Below are 21,135 nucleotides of genomic sequence, written 5' to 3'. Positions count from 1 at the left end.
TATTATTTCCAGTTCAGACTGATCTCATGATTATAAGTTTGTTGATGTTATGTAGAAATATGCTGTCTTCATAAACACTCATCCGAACTCAGAAAGCCTAGCTCTTAACTACTGGGTTATATTTACTGCTAAAACTGTTCACCTTGCTTGAAATACTTTTCATCCCCCCCACCCCCGCCCCGACTCTCCACTAAGATTAAAACCACTATCTCTGGAAAACCAATCCTGACACCCCAAGGATGGGTGTGACTACTCCCGTGACACAATTTGAACTTTATATTCTCCAGATGAAAATACTCTAGTCTTTTCAGAGTAGCTAAAACCTCAACATGAAAACACTAATTCAGAAAAACATTTCACTGCCCTTAAACACTACATGCTCAAATTCAAGCTTTCACAAGTACATTTTCACATCTATAAAGTATGTTGGCCTCCTTTTTACCTATTAAAACACTACCTAAAGTTCAGTTTTTAAACCACCTTCTGGTATATTCATCATACTCAAAAACAATTCAAAATTTCATCATTTCCCTCACTTCTACTGATACCTTGTTCATACTTTTTCTCTTTTAGGGAGTACTGCAATATTTCCTAACTAGACTCCCTTCTTTGTCTTCACCTTCAGTCAATTCTTAACACAGAATTCAGAGAGACAACTAAAATTTAAGTTAGATCATGTCACTTAAAACCCTCCATTGGCTTTACTTCAAAAAAAATCAAATGTCCTTACAATGACTTATAAGGTCTTTAATCTCATTCTCTGTTTTCCTCCTCGCTTACTTTGCTGTGGTACATTCTAGATATACTTCTTGCTAGTCTCAGAGCCACTGCACTTGCTGAACCCTCTGAATGAAATTTTTTTCCTGGATAGCTCCATGGCTCACTTGCTCCCTTAAGTCTTTCCTGGAATATTATCCTGTGAGGCCATCCTTGACCAATCTACCCAAAACTACAAACTTCCCCACCACCAACCTCACATTTTCAATTCCTTATTTTTCTCCTTAACACTCATCAATATACCATACACGCATAGTTTTTGAGACATGGTCTCACTATGTTGCCCAGGCTGTCCTTAAACTTGTAATGTTCCTGACTCAGCTTCCTAAGTAGCTCATCCTCTCAAGTACTTTATCTGGTATTACTGGCAGCAAGGGCATTCAACAGCCAATTGTCCTTTTACCTTCCTTAATCCTTAATGGTTGGATCACCTTGCTCTTCTTCATGTCTTTTTCACTGTTTCTAGTATTGAAGATCAACTCATTTATTCACAATATTCTGTTCCTTGTCTTTTACTTTGATACAGCATTTTAAATTTCCTTTAAGTCCTTCTTGTTTCTGTATCTCTTTAGAAATCTTACTCTTATGAATTTCTACTTTAGCTTTATTGAGTTTTCTGTTATACTACCAATTTTTTTAATCTCCTCTGAAGCCTGAGAGCTAAGTTTTAGGGCTGTTGCTCAGTCTTCACAATGAAGACTGTATTGGTACAGTACCAATACTCATTTCTCTAAACAAGTCTACTTATTTTTTACTTGATGAGCAATATCTAAACATATTTTTATATTGTTTTACAAAATCAGGTGCATTCAGGGTGGTATGGCTGTAGACTGTATATCAATAGTTTAACCCTACTCCATTTTTATAATGGACAATTCTCTTCTTACATAATGAGCTTGAGGGTTCATTGTTGCACACAGCTTTCGATTCTGTTCCTACCAGATATTTCTCTTTTAACATTCTGTTCTGTTGAGATTAAATTCTACTGCTTAGATCTCCAATTCTGAAACAATGAATGATGTTCAGTTTGTGGCACTATTAACTGCTGTCTATAGTCTCCCTGAAGAATCTAAATCTACTTCTTGTTATGATGTCTGAGCCTATGAATAAATGTGGTAAACTAGGGAGAATGGGGTGAAAGTGCATTATGGTTACCTCAAGTGCCAAACCTCTGCAACAGAAGAATGGTTTCTGAGTTTTCTGATTGATATGAGTAACATCACTAATATGTTCTTAGGTACAGGTCCATACAATGTTTTCCTTTTATTAGGTGGCTTTTGTAGCATAAGCTATTGAAGTCCACCAGTCTCGGTTAATTCCTCCATATATGAGCAATATTATTTACTAGTTTAAAATTTTGTGTTCCATTTTTTTAGTGGTGTATTAGGGACTTCATAGGGGTTATAGTTTAGATCCAAAATGGCCCCCAAAGCCTGTGTTTAGATGACTGGATTATGAAGATGTTTCAGCTGATTTTGCTATTAGGTGAGGTCTAGTCAAAAGAGGCAGATCACTGGGACACGCCCTGGAAGGATACATTTCCTGTCCTGGCTTCTCCTGTCACCCTCTGCTTCTTGGCTGCCATAAGCAGCCTTCCTCTCTTCAGGCCTTTCCACCACAACACCCACCACACAAGGTCTGAAAATTCTAAAACACGAACCAAAATAAACTTCTTCTTTAAGTTGCAAGTGTTGAGTATTTTGTCTCAGTTACAAGTGACTAAGACAACATGGAAGTTAAAAGATGATGTTTCAAAGAGGGCTACCCAGTCTCCATTCAAACCAAGACTTAAATGTTTTGAAGTCAGTGAAAATACAAAGTTAGACTTTGTATCATTTCATGCACATTAACATAGACTGGAAAAAAGATTAGAATAAAGCAGCAGAGTTTTCTCCTTAATTTTTTATATATTTTTATGATTATGTGTAATACATATAGTACATAAAATATATTTTAATTTTAAATATATAATAATCCTCCTAATGATCTCCTTTTCAAGAAAATTATTCTTCGTGGGAGTCAGGAGAAACTTTAATTGTTGCTTGGCATTACTTGTGTTTTTTATAGACTTTCTTTTCCAGCAGCACTTACTGAGTTTAAAGGTTAAGATCTGTTTAAAGCTATTAACTAAATGAACAAGGTTCATAAAGTCTCTCCATGATGTGGAGATGTGAATTCTGGTCAAATGCCTTATAATATTCATGGTATTTGTAAGTCGGTTCTCCCTTATGGATTCTCTGATGAATTTGAACAGCTGAGCTATAACTGAAACCCTTACCACACTTTACACTCTGATAAGGCTTCTCTCCTGTAAGGACCCCTGGATAGATGTGAAGATTAGAGCTGTGACTAAAGCTTTTTCCACAATCATCACATTTATAGTGTTTTTTTCCAGTATGCACTCTCTGATGAATGAGAAGATGCAAATGCTGACTGAATCCTTTTCCACACTCCTCGCATTTATAGGGTTTCTCACCAGTGTGTACTCTCTGATGAGTGTGAAGCTTTGAACTCTTGCTAAAGCCCTTCCCACCTTCACAAGTGTAGGGTTTCTTCTCTCTGTGGACCCTCTGGTGAATTCAAAGGTCTGAGCTGTGACCAAAGTCCTTTCTACAGTCATGACATTTATAAGGCTTCTCTCTGGTGTGCATTCTCTGATGAATTTGAAGATTTGAGTGCTGGGTAAAGCTCTTACCACAGTCATCACATTTGTAGGACTTCTCACCTCCATGTAATAATTGATGAATTTGAAGATTTGAGCTCTGACTGAAGCCCTTACCACACTCATCACACTTCTATGGTTTTTCTCCTGTGTGGATTCTCCGATGAATATGAGGTACTGAACTACAACTAAAACACTTACTGCACTGATTGCACTTAAAAGGCTTCTCTCCTATGTGAAGTCATGATTTTCTACTGAGGTCCTTGGGTTTCATTTCAGTGTGGAATCTTTGATGATTGTCAAGACAAGAGATTTAACTAAAGCTCTTACTACATGCATTACAGATATAAAGTGTTTCCTCTGCATAGACTTTCTAATGAAAGTGAACTCCTGAGCTCTGACTAAAGTTACTGCCAACTTCTTCACATCCATACAGTTTCCTCCCTGTGTGGATTCTTGGATGTTTGTATAAATCTGATCTCTCCGAGACGCATGATGTGCTGATGGAATATTGATACAGCTTTTCCCCAAGATGATTTTTCTTGTGAAGAACATATTGTGAGTTACAAAAACATATTGTGAGTTACATTTTCTACACCCACAATATTTCTCTTGCATACAGTCTTTCAGTAGGTTATTTTGCCATAGTTCCCCAATGTACTCTGGAAGTGTTTTCTCCACTGGGACGTAAGAGTGCTGAACAACAAGCTTGTTTTTTCCCAGGAGGAGATTTTTCTTGCATATACTAAGAGGACCAAGGGTATTGGTCCCCTTGAAAATCATGGGAATCACTCATACAGACTTCTCTAACATAGTCTTAATTACTTTTTCTTTTTAAGGACTGTCAAGGTATACACTTTTTGTATTTTAAATTACTGGAGTTTTTGTCTTCAAGTCAGTTCATAGTTCCCATAGCCTGGTGCTTGTGTGGAAAAAATTAACAACTCTTGATACTGGGAAGGATCTCCCTCTTGCATGGTTTCCTTATAGTTCTGAGCCTCATATATCTGAATGCCAGCATTCCTCCATCCTTGCCAGCAAGGAAAATTTTCATATTCTAAGTATTTGAGTATTTCGTGGTTTGCAGCTCTCATTCAGGTATCCTAGAAAAATAAGCAGATACTTCAGTGATGATGTAAAGTTTGTGTTTAAAAATTTCCAATTACCTATAATCAATGACCTGCAAAATGATAGGAATGTATATGTAGAATGCAGTAGAAGTGAAGGGTTATGACTTCAACTACTCCACTGGACCTGAAATTTATTTTGTTAATTGATGTATTTATTCATTTATTCACACATTAATTCATTCCACAAACATATCTTGAGCATCTAGTTACAAGGCACTATTAGAAATAAGACAGTAAGGCCAATTCTTTCATTGAAATAATCTAAAACACTGCAATTTAATTATTTGCTTTATTTTGGACATTATTATAATAAATAAAAGATACAGTTTCTATTTTCCCCTCTAGAATAGTGTGAAGATCGGGAGGGGTAAAATGGCTTCATTAACTCTCTACTTTTTACTTTTAGGGGTTCTCTTTCTACACTATCTCTCAGCTTGGCTATCCAATTTTGTCACTGGGACAATAGGCAAAGTGTCACAAGCAGAAACTTGAGAAGTGCCTGTCTTCTCTCTTGCTGCTTTTGAAAATCCTATGGTCACCATCATGTAAATGCACCTGGGATAGCTAGTTTGAAGAGGGACATGTAGTCAATGTATCTCTATTATCCCCACAGATATTGAGCCAACTGCCAGACAGCTTGTGAGTCAGGATAACTAAGTTCATCTTAATATGCAGCCCCAACCAAATCCCTCTACGATAGAAGAACCAATCAGCCAACAGGAATCATAAAAAAGTAATATTGTTTATTTTAAGACATTAAAATTGAAGCAGTTTATTATAGAACAAAATATGAAAAGAACAAATTTAGGACCACACAAAATTGACCATGTATGTAGATCTGGGCTTTAAGGGTAAAATCATAAGATAACTAATTTCTAGGTAATTACATAAGTCTACATGTTTTGGAAAACATTTCACTGTATCTTTTTCTGGTCAAACATCCCTAATCCAAAACTTTGAAATCTCAACTTTTTGAATGCTGACATGCTCAAAAAATTTCAGATTTTGGATTAGGGGTGCTCAAGTAGTAAAGTATTCCAAATTTTAAAAAAAACCCTCCAAAATCTGAAACACTTCTGATCCAAAATATTTAGGATAAGAAACACTCAAACTGTATTTGTCATCTGATTTAAAATATATTTTTGAAAATATTTATTCTACCACCTGAATACAAGTAGCAGATAAAAAACTGAAATAATCAACAAAACTTCTCCTAGAAAAAGATGACTGTTCCCTGTGAGTTGTTATAACTTTACCTACTGACATGACATTTGTGTAGTTTTCCTACATGACCTCCCAGTAGAGATATTTTTGGGAAGAACCAGGAATTTCCACTCCTCCAAAGTAAAAGTAATAGTCACATCTTCAAATGTTACTGCCATCTGGTCAAAAATCAGACTTTCCAAGAAGAAATCTAAGGGAGAATACAGGCAAAAAGATATTTAGCAGGTAACATAAGTGGCAAAGAAAAAGAACAAACACAGAAAAAAGAACTATGACAAGAAAGAAAAACAAAACATATAAAAAGAAACATACCATTTGTAAGTTAAATGGCTAAATATCAATTTCCTACTCCAATCTGGGCTGGCTATTCTATAAAGCTCTATTTTCAAGATTATATGATTCTTTCTCTTTTATGAATTTATATTTAGTTCTCATATCATCTGCATTATATTTCCTTTGTAACTGACCCACCCTGCGTGTATCTTGATTTCTCAAGACTGAAGATTTTAAGATTATAAAGATTATTTAAGATTAAGACAGTATTTCAACTATCTTATAATTCTTTTATCAGTTGTATGATTCAAATGACAGAAAACTGTAGGAGTGTTCTCTAGCACAGAAAAACAAATATCTAACCTCCTATTTGAGAGAGTGAATATTTGCTTGCATTCCAGCCTAACCATCTGCTATAAATAGTATGGGTGCAACCTTAGCCTCTCTGAAGATCACACAGCTCAGTATGTTTCTTGCCTATAATCCCTGAATGAATATTCTACAAATCAGTATCTTTTGCTTTAGGTGGCTCTTACCACTATTCTTCCTGTTATCTTCTAGATTTTTGTTGAAATTTATCATATGCTTATGCCTTTTCACTTAGTTGCTGCAAGGTTATGAGTTTTTAAATTTTTTATTATCATCATGTAGTTTTATAAAGGAAAAGAGATACATAACATGTATTCATACTGCTTAAACAAATTTCTTTTGGTGGGAAGGCCATATTATAAATTGGTTATGTAATAAATTAATTTTATTTTTTCTCAATTATAAAATTCAACTTAAAATATTCAGTAAATACTGTACTAAGAATAGGGGAAATAGATACTTTTAAGTTTACAATAAAATAGAAAGAAATGAAACTCATAAAATTATCATCATCATCGCAGCAGCAGCAAAGAATTACCAAATATTTATTATGTGACTAGGACTATGTTATCTTCTTCACTCTCACAACAATCCTTAAGGTATTATTTTAGTCACAGTAGTAACACTTAACAAGATTAAATAACTTGTACAAAGTCATGCAGTCAGCTAGCTTTAAAATCCAGGCCTACCAACTAAGTAAACATTTGGTGAAGGCTTATAAATTAAGATTCCCAAAAAATATCAAAATACATTAATGTAGAAAAACAAGCAATTTACTGGAATATTCAAAGATTCAAAATATATCACTAAGTACAATTTTCCAAAAAAAGTACAATGAAATATTAATAAAAACTGAAGAATGAGAAAATTCAATGCTAGATGTTTAAATATGCAGTGGTTTAAATACTTATAAAATAAAACAAATATATCTATTTTACACATACAAAATTAACATATAAATAAAATGAGAAATGTAGGATGCTCAGAAACCTAGATTACAGGACTGAAAACTCTAAAAGTTGGTACCTGTGTAGAAAATAAGTGAATTCACTAGTATTTCATATCACAAAAAAGTACAGTGGACCCTTGACTTATGAACTCAATTAGTTCCCAAGGGCTAGTTATAACTCAAGTTGGTTTTAAGTCAGTACAGCTGAGATCTGGATGATTACCTGGGTACAAGCTATAGATAACAAGAAGGAGATGAATCTTCCATTAACCTAATTAACCCAAGTTATTTGTGTGTCAGGCCAGTTGTAACTTGAGGGTCCACTGTACAGTAAAAATAAAACAATCTGTGATTTTTAGCTTTGTTATTTTAACAAAGATTTAAGAATTTCCTTGAAATACATGCCAGTAAGAGTCTAATTTGTCTTACTAAAAATAAATTCATAAAATTTCTAAATACTGTAACAAGTAAACATTAAAACCACTTCCCTAAATAATTACTACAGTTTTCACTATGTTCTTTTTGACCTTCTTCTATTCACACAAATACTTATTTTTTTCTTAACAAAGATAAACCCAGTATTTTAAACTATTAATGTGAATGTACATGCCAATGCAGTTAGGCAAGATTATCTGTAAAAGGTATGACTGCATATTTGGGAAAAACAAGAAAATCAGCTGAAAACTATTAGCTGTTAGGTAAATGAATGTCCATAAAATTCTACTATTAAGGTTAGTACACCTTATACAGGTGTACCAGGCAACATGTACAATAACATTTAGAGTATAAAAATTGCAGTAATAGTTAAAAGCTAGAAATAATCCAAAAGGTTCAGCACCACTAGAATAGATAAATTATTATTCATACTATAAAATAGTACAGAGTAATGAAAATGATCTACAGCTATGTGAATCAGCATGGATACATTATAAGAAAAACATGCAAAAGAAGCCATTTATATAACATGCAAAAGAAGCCATTTATATAAGAATATATTCAGTGATTCCATTTGTACAGTGTTCAACAATATGAAACAAGTCTGTTTGGAAATTCAGACCTAGTAAGTCAAAACCATAAGAAAAAAGCTAAGGAATTAACGTGACATATAATATAGTGATTGTTCCCCCTCCAGAAAGGGGTGGGAATATTGGTCTAGACTGGGGAGTATCCATGTTATTATGGTATTTTAAACTGTACATAGATATTTTCATATATTCTTTTGCATATATGTAATAGATTACAATAAAATTAAAATTAACATAAAATAAATAATGTGAGTATAGACATAAACATTGCAAATTATTTATAAATGATATTTATAAGAGCACTGAAATATAAATTCTTAAAAATACTTAAAGCCTATATAGTTTTAGAATTTGTGGAACAAAAAGGATTGAGAAAGCAGGAAAACCTGCTGAATCTTAGGTAGGAAGAATACATAAAATTTTGCTCTCACTAAACTTATCTCTATTTTCAATGTGATTCAATTAAGATATTAACTACATTTTGATATGACAGTGGAAAAGATCTGACAAACTGATTTCTAAGAACTTTTGTTAGAAAAAGAAAATTGTGAAACAGTAATAAAAAGAGGAGGCTAATCTAATGGTGTCTTAATTACTCTTCTTGTTGTTGAGACAAAATCCGACAACCACACGTTAAAGGAGGAAAGGTTTATTTTGGCTCACAGTTTGTAGAGGTTTCACTGTGCAGTCAGCTAGTGGAAGGGCATCGCAGAGAAACAATCCACGGCAGAGCAGGCAGGAGGCAGCAAGCAGCAGCAGCCTCTTTCTGTCCCTTAATATCCATCCAGGTCATGAGGATTTGGGGGGACATCTAAATACAAACCATAACAAATGGTATATTAAACTTTAATAAGGCCTCTGTAAACATTCCATGGGTATGCCATAGGACTGGAGAAAATCAACAGAAAAGATTAGAAACCCAGAAATGAACTCAAGTACACAGTGAATTTTAAACATGATAAGTGTTATATCAAATTTCTGAGGAAAAGATGGCTTATTTAACTAATGATGTTCAGATAAATGGATCAATTTTTATGCCTTAGTGACTAAAAAGAGTTATATCAATATGGTTTAAATTTTAAATAGTAACAGTAATCACTGCTGCTGAGTTATTTCCATAAGGAGAAACTTAGCATTTTGCTAAGTAGTTTTTTTGCATTTATAATCTTATTTAACCTTTATAGCCATACATAGTAGGCTTTATTTTTCATTTGAAAGATGAGAAACTGCTTAAATAGCTCTTATCTAGTTCTTACAACCAAGAAGTGGTAGGTAACAAATTGGATACCTGAGCCTATATTTTGACCAAGTCTATAATGATAAAACATACTGTTAGTATATTCAGTATCATAAATTTACTATGTGTAACTTTTACTTCATTTTTTCCAAAACAGAAATCATTACAATGTTACTTTGTGGAATATTTCCAACATATGACCTGTTTTCTTTTTTTTCTTCACCCTCACTGAGTGAAAAAGAAAGGCTACATTCTCCTTTGTTGCCCATGAAATGTACTACATATAAGGGACAACAATAAAAATACTCTCTTACCAATATAAGAATCCAGGGAAAGGGCAGGGAACAGGGAACAGCGCAGGAATCCAGGGAATGGGGCAGCTCCAAAAGTGATCAACATGTACATATTTCTAGGTGTAAAATATCGAGTAATTTTGCATATGAAAATACCATAATCAGAGGAGAAGATAAATGTTACTAGAAAAATTCAGTAAGAAGAAAAAAGAATGTTACATGTTACATTCTGTCATTTATCACATCAAAATTAAATTTAGGAATTTAGCTTTTTTAAAGATACTCAAAACTATAAAAAAATGAGGAAAACTAAAGTAAATGTACTAGATTTGAGGATGAAGTAAGAAATATTTTGTTTTACATAAATTTTAAAAATATATAAACAAGCCCTTAAAAGTAAAAGGCAAGTGGCAACCTCAATAAGATATTTACAGAATACAACAAATGGTTTATATCTTTTACATAAAAGAGTACCTACCATCAAATGGAAACTAGAAGTTTAGCAGAAAAAAGGTGATGTGTATTAATAGGCAATTCATCAAAAAAGAATGTAGATAGTCAACGAGCATAGGTTAAAAAAAAAGTCAACCTTACTAAAGAGTAAGGAGGATTCATGTGAAGGCAAATTCTTTTTTTAAAACACTAAATTCTAGTAAAAGTTTAGCAAGATCAGATATTTCATTAAATTGTCATAGGAGTTGAGGTTCATGCACTATTCCCCCAAAAGAACTTAAGTTTTTCAAAAGCCCAAAATATGTTTATATCCAGTGAGTCTTTATTTCTCTGAGTATACTTTGAGAAATTAACATATACTTAATAAATTATAAATAAAAGTATTTACTAGAAGTTGTTTATAATAGTAAAATATTGGGAAATACTTAAATTTTCCCTAATAAAACTTAAATAAAGAATGGTATATACCTAGAATGGGACATAATTAGTCCTAAAAACTCATGCTACCAAAAAATGGTTGGAAAAGTCATTATATGTAAAATGAAAAAATTATACAAATAACAGCCACTCACATTTAACAAATATTTACTGAGTGCTTACTACATACAAGGTACAGTTCTGTATATTGGGAACAACACTTGCCCTCGTGACCTATTTTTCACAATTCAATTATTATATATGTATATAAATATCTATACATACATGTTTTAGGTAAACTTATGCGTGTATTCGGACATACAGTATATGTATATACATGTATCCATACATGTTAGTGCTTATCCAGATTAGTAAATATGTATGTGCATTAAGTATTAGAGAAAAGATTACAAGTAAATATACCCAAATGTTAATAATAGCTGCCTTTGATTGATGTGAGATGGACTCTTGATAGTGTACAAGAATAACTAAGGAATTAAATATGAATACTCCTCCACAAAGTGGCTTCACTTTAAACATTTATCCTTACACTTCCCTGTAACTAGTTTCCTCAAATTCCTTTTTTTTTTTTTTTTTTTTTTTTGCAATGCTAGGAATCAAATACAGGTTCTTGCACATGCTAAGCAAGCACTCTACTGCAGAGGTACACTGTTTAATGTGGATAACTTTAGAAATTATTAATCTCATATGCTTTATTACTCCATGTGGAGACATCCTTAAATTTACCTCAGAACACCCAAAACAATAAGGATTATAGGCATTGTAGTCTTGAGTGACTGAATGAATAAGTCAGTGTTAGGAAAAGACACTTGGAAGAAGTTTGATCCATCCATCTTCACTGCCACTTCCACTACCTCCCTACAGATAGAGAAGTCAGGGTATCTTATAAATGAAAAAAGACAATCCTACTCACCACAGATCAGACTGACAGGAAGAGTGTACATGCCTTTCTCCTTTGTTCTCGTCTTTTGGGGAGTGGTAGAGTACTGAGCCACCTGAACTGAAGGAGAAGAAAGAAATCAAAAAATAAGCATGGCTTTCAATTCCCAAACTCACTAAAATTCTCACACACTAAGTGAGCCTAACCCCAGCCCAGGAACATTCGTGCTCCTCTTCAACAATCAGATAGGAGAGCTATGAACACTGGTGCTTTGTAACTTATTTCTGACCCTCTGGAAACTTCAAGGGATACAACTCTAAGACATGAAAACACAGAATTTGATTTCAGTTTGGCTCCTCCAAGGATTCAGAATTTTATGTAATTCAATCCTTCTGAGCCCCAAGGTTTTTATTAATTTATGATTATATACTTCATTTATATAGAGTATTAACAACAATGTCAATAAAATATAAATAATTTAAGTGACTTCTTTCAGTTCTTAAGAGTTTCTCATATTTGTTCAATAAATTTAAGGAGAAAATAATTCCATTGCCCTCCCCTACTTACTAAAACAAAATACTGGATTTACTATCACAGTGGCACCTGGATTTCTGGAGAAAGCTGGCAGGACCTGAACAGCCTCAACTCTGCTATCAACCACTTATAGATGTTTAAAGACCAAACTTCTACACCTTTCAAGACCTGTTTTCTCACCCGTACGTAAAGTGGGAACATTCTGGTCTGTCTTTGCTGATCGCTGGTAGGTCCTAGGAAAAAACATAAGCAATTAATTAAAAGCTTCCTTTTCCTAAAGGAAAAAAAAAGGTGAAAGCCACAAGGCAGGTCAGTTCGAGCCACGGGCTAGCAGGTTGCAGGACAGGATGCACTCACAAGAATCCTCGTCAAGGAGTAGGATCTCAGGGCCAGCGCTCCGCGCTGCCTCTGCTCCACACGACCTCCCGTGAGCATCCAGGTCCTGGCCCGAGCCCAAACCTCCCAACCAAGCCTCGAGACTCTGGGACTCAAGCTGCCCCAGCCCCCCTCCCTTCTTCCTATTTTCTGACCTTCACAGGGGAGCGCAGCTGTGCGGGACCCACCACCATCACATCTGGGACTTTTAAGTCGGAGTTGCTTCTCTGGCCTTAACTCACTTTGCAGCCGCTCTTCTTTGAACCACACCTCTTCTCGCCCTGGTCTGCTTCTCGCGTTGTCTTCTCAAGATTCTGCATCGCTTATGGAGCCTGAATGGGCACCGGAATCTGCGAAACACTCAGCCCACATAAACAAGGGCCTCAGCCTCTCCGCACCGAAACGGAAGTCCCAGAACCCCGCAGACTCTTAGCAGCGTTTCCATGGAGAGGGAAGGGCACCCAGCGGGAAAGGAGAGCGCAGTAGGATTTGGCTGATGTGGCTCCTGATTGGGCAGATGTCCCTGCCGGTTTTCGGCGCCAGAGGGCGGCGCCCTTGAGCGCTTCAACACGGAGGACGGAGCTTGCCATCTCTGTAAATTGTGGTCGAAGAATAAGGGGATGTTTAAATTTAAAAAAACAAAAACAAACATTATTACAGTAAAAGAGTTTATAAAAACTCTAGGTGCTTAGGGTCTGGAAAGGGGACGTGGCTGAGATGTCAGGGAAAGGAGGACTGGCTTCAGAGAATTCTGGAGCCCTCATAGACTACAAATATGGAACCTCTCAGCCAGAACCAGAGGAAACACTTGTAGGGTCACCTTTGCTTGGCGAAGGGTGGTTGGGGTTGCTGTCCAGTGCCCTTGGCAGAATGCGCACCCCAGTGGCCCTGGCCCTAGCTAGCATTGCTCCTAAACTCAAGATTGGAGTCCAGGTGGAATGAGGTGAAGCTTGAGGAGCCCCTCCTTGTGTCCTAAGACAGCTGAAAAAGTTTGAAGTGCTTGCACTTCTTTTATGTAGTCCATCGTGTTGTTTTGGGAAAATTCTGCTTCCTTAGGCCCTCTCTCACAAACTTGTTCAGTATCAGTAGTATTCTAACTTGTTATTAGGCAAGGAAGCTTTGGACGGGTAGTTCAAAGCAAAAGATTCTTTGCAGTCTAATCTGAATATACCACTTATTATTAATGTGATCTTGGCTGCATCACATAATCACATAATCTGTGATAAGTTAATAGTAATAATAGTCATAACAATAATCACATAATAATAACTTTCATATATGTTAGAGTTTAATAAGGTAGTGTAACTAAAATGTTTAAATATGTCCCTGCACATAGGAAGCACTGTAAATATTAACTATATATTTACAGTTGAATGTTTAATAAAGGTAAATAACTCAAAATCTGTCTGGGCCCCATCAGAAAATAAGCACTTGAATTTCTTAGACTGTGAAGCCACATTTGGAAAATTATTATTTATGGGCCTTTTCCTGGCTTGAATATTCAGAGACAGTATGATTTAGTATTTTAACAATTGAGGTCTTGTCTGACAAAATGTACCTCATAACCTTTTTTTTTTTCAGTCATCCACTTAGTGATGGAGGCAAGCAATTTAACCTTTTACCTCAGTCTTTTCAACTATGAGATGAAGATTTTAATATCATTAAATAGATACAGTTGGTCAAGTCCTGAATGCACAGACATTCACCAGTAAGAATGAACACTGGAGTTGTACTGTCCTACGCTCTTCTCCCGACCCACTGTGGTCATTATTAAAGAATATGGATAATCCATATAATTTAATTTGGATATTTCTGGCACAGAAAGACATTAAATATTAGCGATTGACTTATATTTTCATCTTTTCAAATAGTGTGCTTTGAGACTGTGTTATTTTGTTATCAGAGGATACGAGAATTGTAACTGGGCTTTCAGTATTTTTAAACTCATTTTAAGAGAGAAGTAGAACCTAAGATTTTGTTTCAACTGAATTCTAATTAAGAATAATCCTTAAAGTCTGCCCCAGACAATTTATAATGTCATCTTTATGCTAAGGTTGGTGAAACTTGGAAAAATCAGGACTTTTAATATTAACATAAATATAAATGGATCTCCCATTTCATAAAGTCCATCACAGAAAAGGACAGAGGCTGTCAAAGATACGTGTGGAATGTGGGGGAGATCCTAAGAAAAGGCTACTTGAATGAGCTCCTCCATTCCCTGATCATAGCTGTCAGCTTCTCTTAACTAGGTCTTATAGAGAGAAATCTTGGCATTAGGAGTCTTATTGAACAAACTTGGTATGAAACTGCTCACAATCCTGTGGACTGGACATAAACATGAAGAATAGCATGAGAACCTAGATCTTGAAATTTAATCGGGCTAGGGATTTAGCTCGGTGTCACTGCACCTGCCTTGCAAGGTCCTGAGTTTGATCCCCAGTACCAAAAAAACAAAAAACAAAAAAAACTTAATCGTGGTATTTCTTGAAAAAAGCTTGGGCCTCATATCTGTTGACCCCTTAGGAGATCTGCACAAATTGGGGTTCCTTGACTTCTGTGAGACCAAGAAGAATATGTAGGGCAACTGTCAACTGTCCCTGTGTGGTTTGAGAGATTACTGAAACTGGAGAGCAAGAGAATTTATTCAGGTGCCTCTGCAGGAAAGTGGGCAGCTTTGTGCTCCTATTCAATGGCTGACAGGGGTAGACAGCTCACTCTTTCCCTCATGGAACCGCTGTCACTTAAAATATCCATGAAGCAGATCCAAACCTCAATGATTTGGTGAAAGAAAAAGAAAAAAGAAAAAAGCTAAGAGGATGCAGTTGACAGAAAAACAAATAGAATGTGCATCTGAGGAAATATAAATGCTGTAGGGCAGAGGTTAATATGAATAACAAAAAGTAGCATCAAGCATAGCATAAACAAGACTTTTTGGAGTTAATTCTACATAGCTTAAGCATTTTAGCAGTTGAATTAGAAAAGATGACCACTTTTGATCCAAAATACACTATATGATTTAAAGAAATGTCCCAAACCACAGAGAAAAAGAAGATAGAAATGGAAATCAATAAAAAAGAGAAAAAGTGTAAAGTATACATCTCTGAGACCTAGCATACAGACACAGAAGTTCCAAAAGGAAAAAAAAAAGGGGGTGTGGGGGGTTGACAGAGATAAGAAACAAATAATAATAGAAAAGTTTCCTTGGTTGAAAATATGGCCTGTTATCTGCAGATGCACTACATTTCAGTCTAGATTAATGAGTAAAGGAACACCAGATATAAAGGTACAATTCTTATACTTGAAGAATAAAAAGAAAACTCATTAGCTTTCAGGCAAAAAGGGTAAGTTGTTTAAAAATAAAAATGACATTGGACTTCTCTTTTGTAATGTTGGAAGTTAGGAATGTATTCAATAGCAGTATAGACTAGTAAAGTACATGAGTTCCAATCCATCAGTCAAAATAAAATCACCTGTCATGGTGAAAGGTATTTAAAGATTTGTAAGAACAGAGAGTCTGCATTATTCAGGTTTCCCTAATCTGAGGAAACAATATAAGAAAGGGTTATAAAGAAATGAACCAAAGACAGATACCCCACAAAAAATTATGGGAAAGGAAACAAGAGAAACCCTTGATGTAAAAATAATCAAGCTACAGTAACATATAAAGAATGTAATAAATTATCAGTCATTATGCTAAATGCAAAAGGATTGAGTTCTTCTATGCAAAGGGAGAAACCTCTTGAATCAAACACCAAAATCTAGCCTTATCTTATTTACAAAATATTTGAGAGGCTGATTAAAAAAAAAGATACCAAGCAATCAAAAAAGACCAGAAACTTCAACTAAAGGATGTTAAGAACGAAAGAATGACATGCATTTTATTTACTGATAAAAGGCACAATTTATAAAGAATACAATAATATTAATTCTGCTAAAAACATAAAGCAAAGATAAAAGTTAAGAACTTGGTAAATACAATTCTGTGAGAAAATTCAATATATTTGTCTCAGAATTAAATGTAAGAGATTAAAAAATAATACATAAATTGAATAGTATAATTAATATTGATTTGAAAATATATAGAAAACATCTCTAGAATAAAGGCGATGTTTTTGCATCTATAAAACATTTACAAAAATTATCTGTTGTCATTCCTGTCCCTAGCTGATTAAAGTGTTTTTAATTGCCCCGAGAAAACAAGCAATCAAAAACCAAAACAAAACAAAGCTTCCACACCTCCCTACTCCTCACCATGTATCCACGCACCTACCTGCATCAACACCCATTTACTTTATCTTTAGTATAGGAGAAAAAGCTGTGCTCCTAGCAAAGGAACCATCCACTTAGTTACTAGATGACATCTATTCCTGTCACATGTACACCTGACTCTGGTAACACCTGTCTCCTGTGAGTAACATCATTTCTTTCCTCTCTGTTAGATCTTCCCCATCAACAATCAAGTTTGTTGTTCTCTTTAAAAAATTTAAAAAGCTCGTAAAGGACATGTCTTTGAGCCATTATAACAAAATACCACAAACTTTCTGTGGCTTAACACTACAGAAACTTGCTCCTCACCATTCTGGAGACTAGAAGTCCAGGTTCAAAACACCCACAGATTCTGTTTGGTGAGGGCTCACTCCCAGGTTCATTAACAGCTAACTTCTCATTGAGTCCTCACATTGAGGTTACTGGGCCCTCTTTTATAAGGGCATTTATCCTGTGATGTACTGGGATACGTTGCAGAGTTCTCATCCCTTTCAAAGCTCCATTCCCTAATACCATCACACTGGGTATTGGCTTTCAACATGTGACTTCTGGGGCAGATATATTTATTCTGTGGTGGTCCCACTTCCCCCAGAAATCATCTTATTTCTTTCCTTCATTTTAAGCCAAACTTCTTGAAAAAGTAGATCGTTATCTCAAAATTTTCTCCTTCCAGTCTTAAACCTATTCCAATTAGATTTCACCCCACCATTACACTCAAATGCTTTTAAAATCATGAATAATCTCTATGTTGCTAAATCTAGTGGTTAGTTTCAGTCTCATCTTTTTCTATCAGCAGAATTGGGTGCAACTTACATCTCTTGATATATTTTCTTCATTTAGACTTTTAGACACCGCATGCCCTAGGTTTTCATCTCTGGACGTTCATTTTCAGGCTCTTTTAAAAATACTTTTATTGCTCTTCACACATTCTGTCTTGTATGACTCAAGAATCAGACTTTGCATTTTTTTCTTTTGTAGTACTAGAAATCAAACCCAGGGACACTCTACTACTGACTTACATCCCCAGCCTTTTTATTTATCTTTTAAATTTTGAGACAGGATCTTGCCAAACTGCCTAAGAAGGATTTGAATTTGCAATCTTCCTGCCTTTGGCTTCTCCAGTGCCAGGATTAGAGGTGTATGCCACTGTGCCTAGTTTGGATGTTTGTGTTATCTCCTCTTACTCCCTTGTGATTTCCCACAGTTTTAGAGTCCACTTAAAGGCTGGTAACTCTAAAGCTTGCATCTCCAGTTTCAGTGTAACCTCTACCTCTAGACTCCTTTGGTGTCTCTATTTTGACATCTAACAGGCATCTCAAATTTAGCATCCCCCAAAATGTGTTGAAGACTTCTCCCAAACTTGCTTTTCTCACAGTCTTCTCCTTCTCTGTCTTTCATTTTCCTAAATCAATATCTTGGACTTATCTTTGATTCCTTTTTTTTTTCTTTTTTACATCCCTTATGTGTTCCATTAGCAAACTCTTGCAGTTCTACCCTAAATATCCACAAAAGGACCCATTTACACCTCCACTGCTATAAGCCTTGTGCTAGCCATCATTTTCTCTCACCTGGATAGTTATATTCTCTTAACTGGTCTGCTTTTACCATTGCCCTACTCCTGTCTACCTGATCACTATCCATAGTGATTCTCTTAACACATAATTATGATTATTATTTGCTCAAAATCCTTCATTGGCTTCTTAACTTACAGTCAAAGCCAAAGTACTTATAATGACCTATGTGACCCTGTATAATCTCTCCTTTTCTTTCTCATTTTCTCTCTGACCTCTCAGATCACATATTCTGTTATTTTGCCTCTGCATCCCTTATTGGCCCTGCTGGCCTTGTTTCTTGCTATACTCATTTTCACTTGACTCATTTTACATTTATGATAATTTGTTGATTGACTTATTCACTGTTCTAGGAGTTAGGGTTAAAACAATGAATTAAAGAGTTAAAAATCTGGGTCTCTTGTGAAAGTATTCTCTTGATGTGGTGAAGTGTGGGGAGTGAATGTTAAGAGTCAAATAAATAAGTAAAATTATTGTCTTGGAAAGTAAAGATACAAAAATTGGAATAATATAATTCAAATTTTGTAACTGTATGAGTGTTTGTGTATGTGATTGTAAGTTTAATTACACAACACAGAAGAAAAATGTGAAAGGATACATACTGGACAGTTCATGTGCATAATGTGGATTGTTACTGGGAAAGACTAATGTGAGTGTAGACAGGAGAAAGTGGGAACCTTTAAGACAGTCTCTCAAACTATCAGTAAAGAAGGAATTCAACCACTTTAATTTTATCTCTATCCTTTTGGAAGATGAAGGAAGTGACAAGTTCTGTTAATCTGACAAAGAAATTCTCCAAGCATAATTTTAGTACAAATAACACTTCCAGGTATAAATGTATATAATCAGAAAATCGATAATACTATGAATATGTATGCATATTTCCTTATGGGGCAATAAAACAAAATGGAGATTATATTTTCAACTTAGCATTTTATTAGATTAGTTTATGAAGAATAGTGTTTTTCTAGTTGCAGAAGTATTAGGAGAAATTTTAAAATATTTTCTGAGATAGTTTTTTGCTTGTAGTTGTTAAGGAGACTTGCATTTTTATTTTTTATTATTGATCATTTTAAGGTAAAAATGACCAAAAAGTTAAATTTTACTACAATTAATAAGAAAAAAAGCAGAATTTTCTTTAATAATGGTCCAATAAGGGGCAAACAATGTTCTTTCCTACAGGTGTTGCTTTCAGTAGGAGAGTTAAAACCAAAGGGAAAAGAAACAAAAAAAGATTGCACTAATATGTAAAATTAAGTATGGCCAGTTATATATAATTTGAATAAAAATTTTAAATTTCTAATTTATTTTTGTAAAAGTATAATTTCAGGACCCTCAAGCATCTAAAAGTTTCTTTAGTTTCTTTTTTTACATTTCAGAAGCTAAATATGTTCAATATCTGGTTTTATGGGCATGTTAATGGTTTCAGAACCAAAACTTTTAAGATTCATAGATTTTTAAAAATATATATATATGCTTTTAAACAAGATATTCAGCATAATACTTAAAGGTTACTAGTTAACCAATTAATATAGTTGGTTGGAATCAAAGACAGGAGTTTGCCTTTTCTCTCACTATACACTGTTGGTTATTCTTTTGAGTTCGTTTTTATATCAATATAGTTTAGTCTTCTGATTTCTGATAGTGATTGAGGTTGTTGGAAACTACATCAGCTGTGTTGGAACCTTTACATCAGCTTCATGCATTTATTTAATGTCAATGAATACTGGGCTCATACTTTTCCAATAAAGTTTAAAGCTCTCCGTGAAGATTCCATCTGGAGAAATGCTACCTGAAACAAGATGATCTACATCTTCAAATTCTTCCAAATGTTGCTATATAAATAGGAAAAGGTGTTTTAAGTGGGTTATACTGAAAAAAAGGAAGCCACTAAGAGAACCTCCATGTTTACCCATTTGGTGTAGAGGCCTGTCATCTGAGAGTTACATAATCCAATTCCTAAAGCTGCTGGTTCTGTTGGAGTCTAAGCCAACTTTGAGATTCCTATCTTTAGGCCAAGGCCATTTATTTACACAAGAACAGTTCTGGTCATTTGGGATTTGGACAAGTTTCCATATCCATAAGTGAACATAGGTTTATGGCAACCATCATCATTGGTTAGATGCAAATTTTCCTCAAATATGTAAGGGAGGCTCTTGCTTAAGGGCCTCTGTACTTGTAATTTCCTCCGTTTGGAATGGTTCAGCTCCCAGATATCTGCACAGCTCACACTCTTTCTGCACATGTCACCATAGTAGTGTCTTCCCTTTCCATTTAAAGAGAAATAAGACCCATCCCCTACCCATTCCACCCCAACACTATGTCCCTTACTCTACTTGATTTTTCTCCATAACAATGGTCACCTGATAAAATTCAATGCTTTATCTGTACTCCTTCAGCAGAATGTAAGCTCTGTAGGGTTTGTAGGTTTAAAACTTTGGATATTTTGTTTACTGCTGAAAAGAACCTAGAAAACTGCCAGACACAAAGTACAAGCGAAATAATTCTATAGATTATTGGATGAGTGAATAAAAGGGAATCAGCCTGTCTGGGAAAGGTTATTCAAAGATAGGCTTCAAGTCCCAGATTGCCTCCCTTCCCCCACTTCATCATTAGTCATTAGGAAAAGAAGAAAGATGTGTGCCTACAGGTGTACAGAAGGAATGCCTTGGGGAGCAA

At 34.9% G+C, this 21,135-nt stretch overlaps 1 protein-coding gene across 1 annotated transcript; it reads right to left on the bottom strand.

Moving 5' to 3' along the window:
• Positions 1 to 268: 268 nt before the first annotated feature.
• Positions 269 to 13,182, bottom strand: Znf214 (zinc finger protein 214). The gene is given in 8 exon segments (XM_087211800.1): positions 269 to 4,010; positions 4,013 to 4,198; positions 4,200 to 4,332; positions 4,334 to 4,542; positions 5,826 to 9,220; positions 11,744 to 11,830; positions 12,425 to 12,477; positions 12,862 to 13,182. Coding segments are annotated over 4 exon segments (1,629 nt in total). The 5' UTR covers positions 4,534 to 4,542; positions 5,826 to 9,220; positions 11,744 to 11,830; positions 12,425 to 12,477; positions 12,862 to 13,182; the 3' UTR covers positions 269 to 2,900.
• Between the last annotated feature and the right edge of the window lie 7,953 nt (positions 13,183 to 21,135).

Source organism: Heterocephalus glaber, unplaced genomic scaffold (genome assembly GCF_053883595.1).
Source record: "Heterocephalus glaber isolate CG9 unplaced genomic scaffold, H.glaber_assembly_v1.0 deba00001428, whole genome shotgun sequence".
Classification (NCBI taxonomy): Eukaryota; Metazoa; Chordata; class Mammalia; order Rodentia; family Bathyergidae; genus Heterocephalus; species Heterocephalus glaber.
The sequence above is the reverse complement of the archived record's forward strand: the minus strand, read 5'-3'. Positions and strand labels throughout refer to the sequence as shown.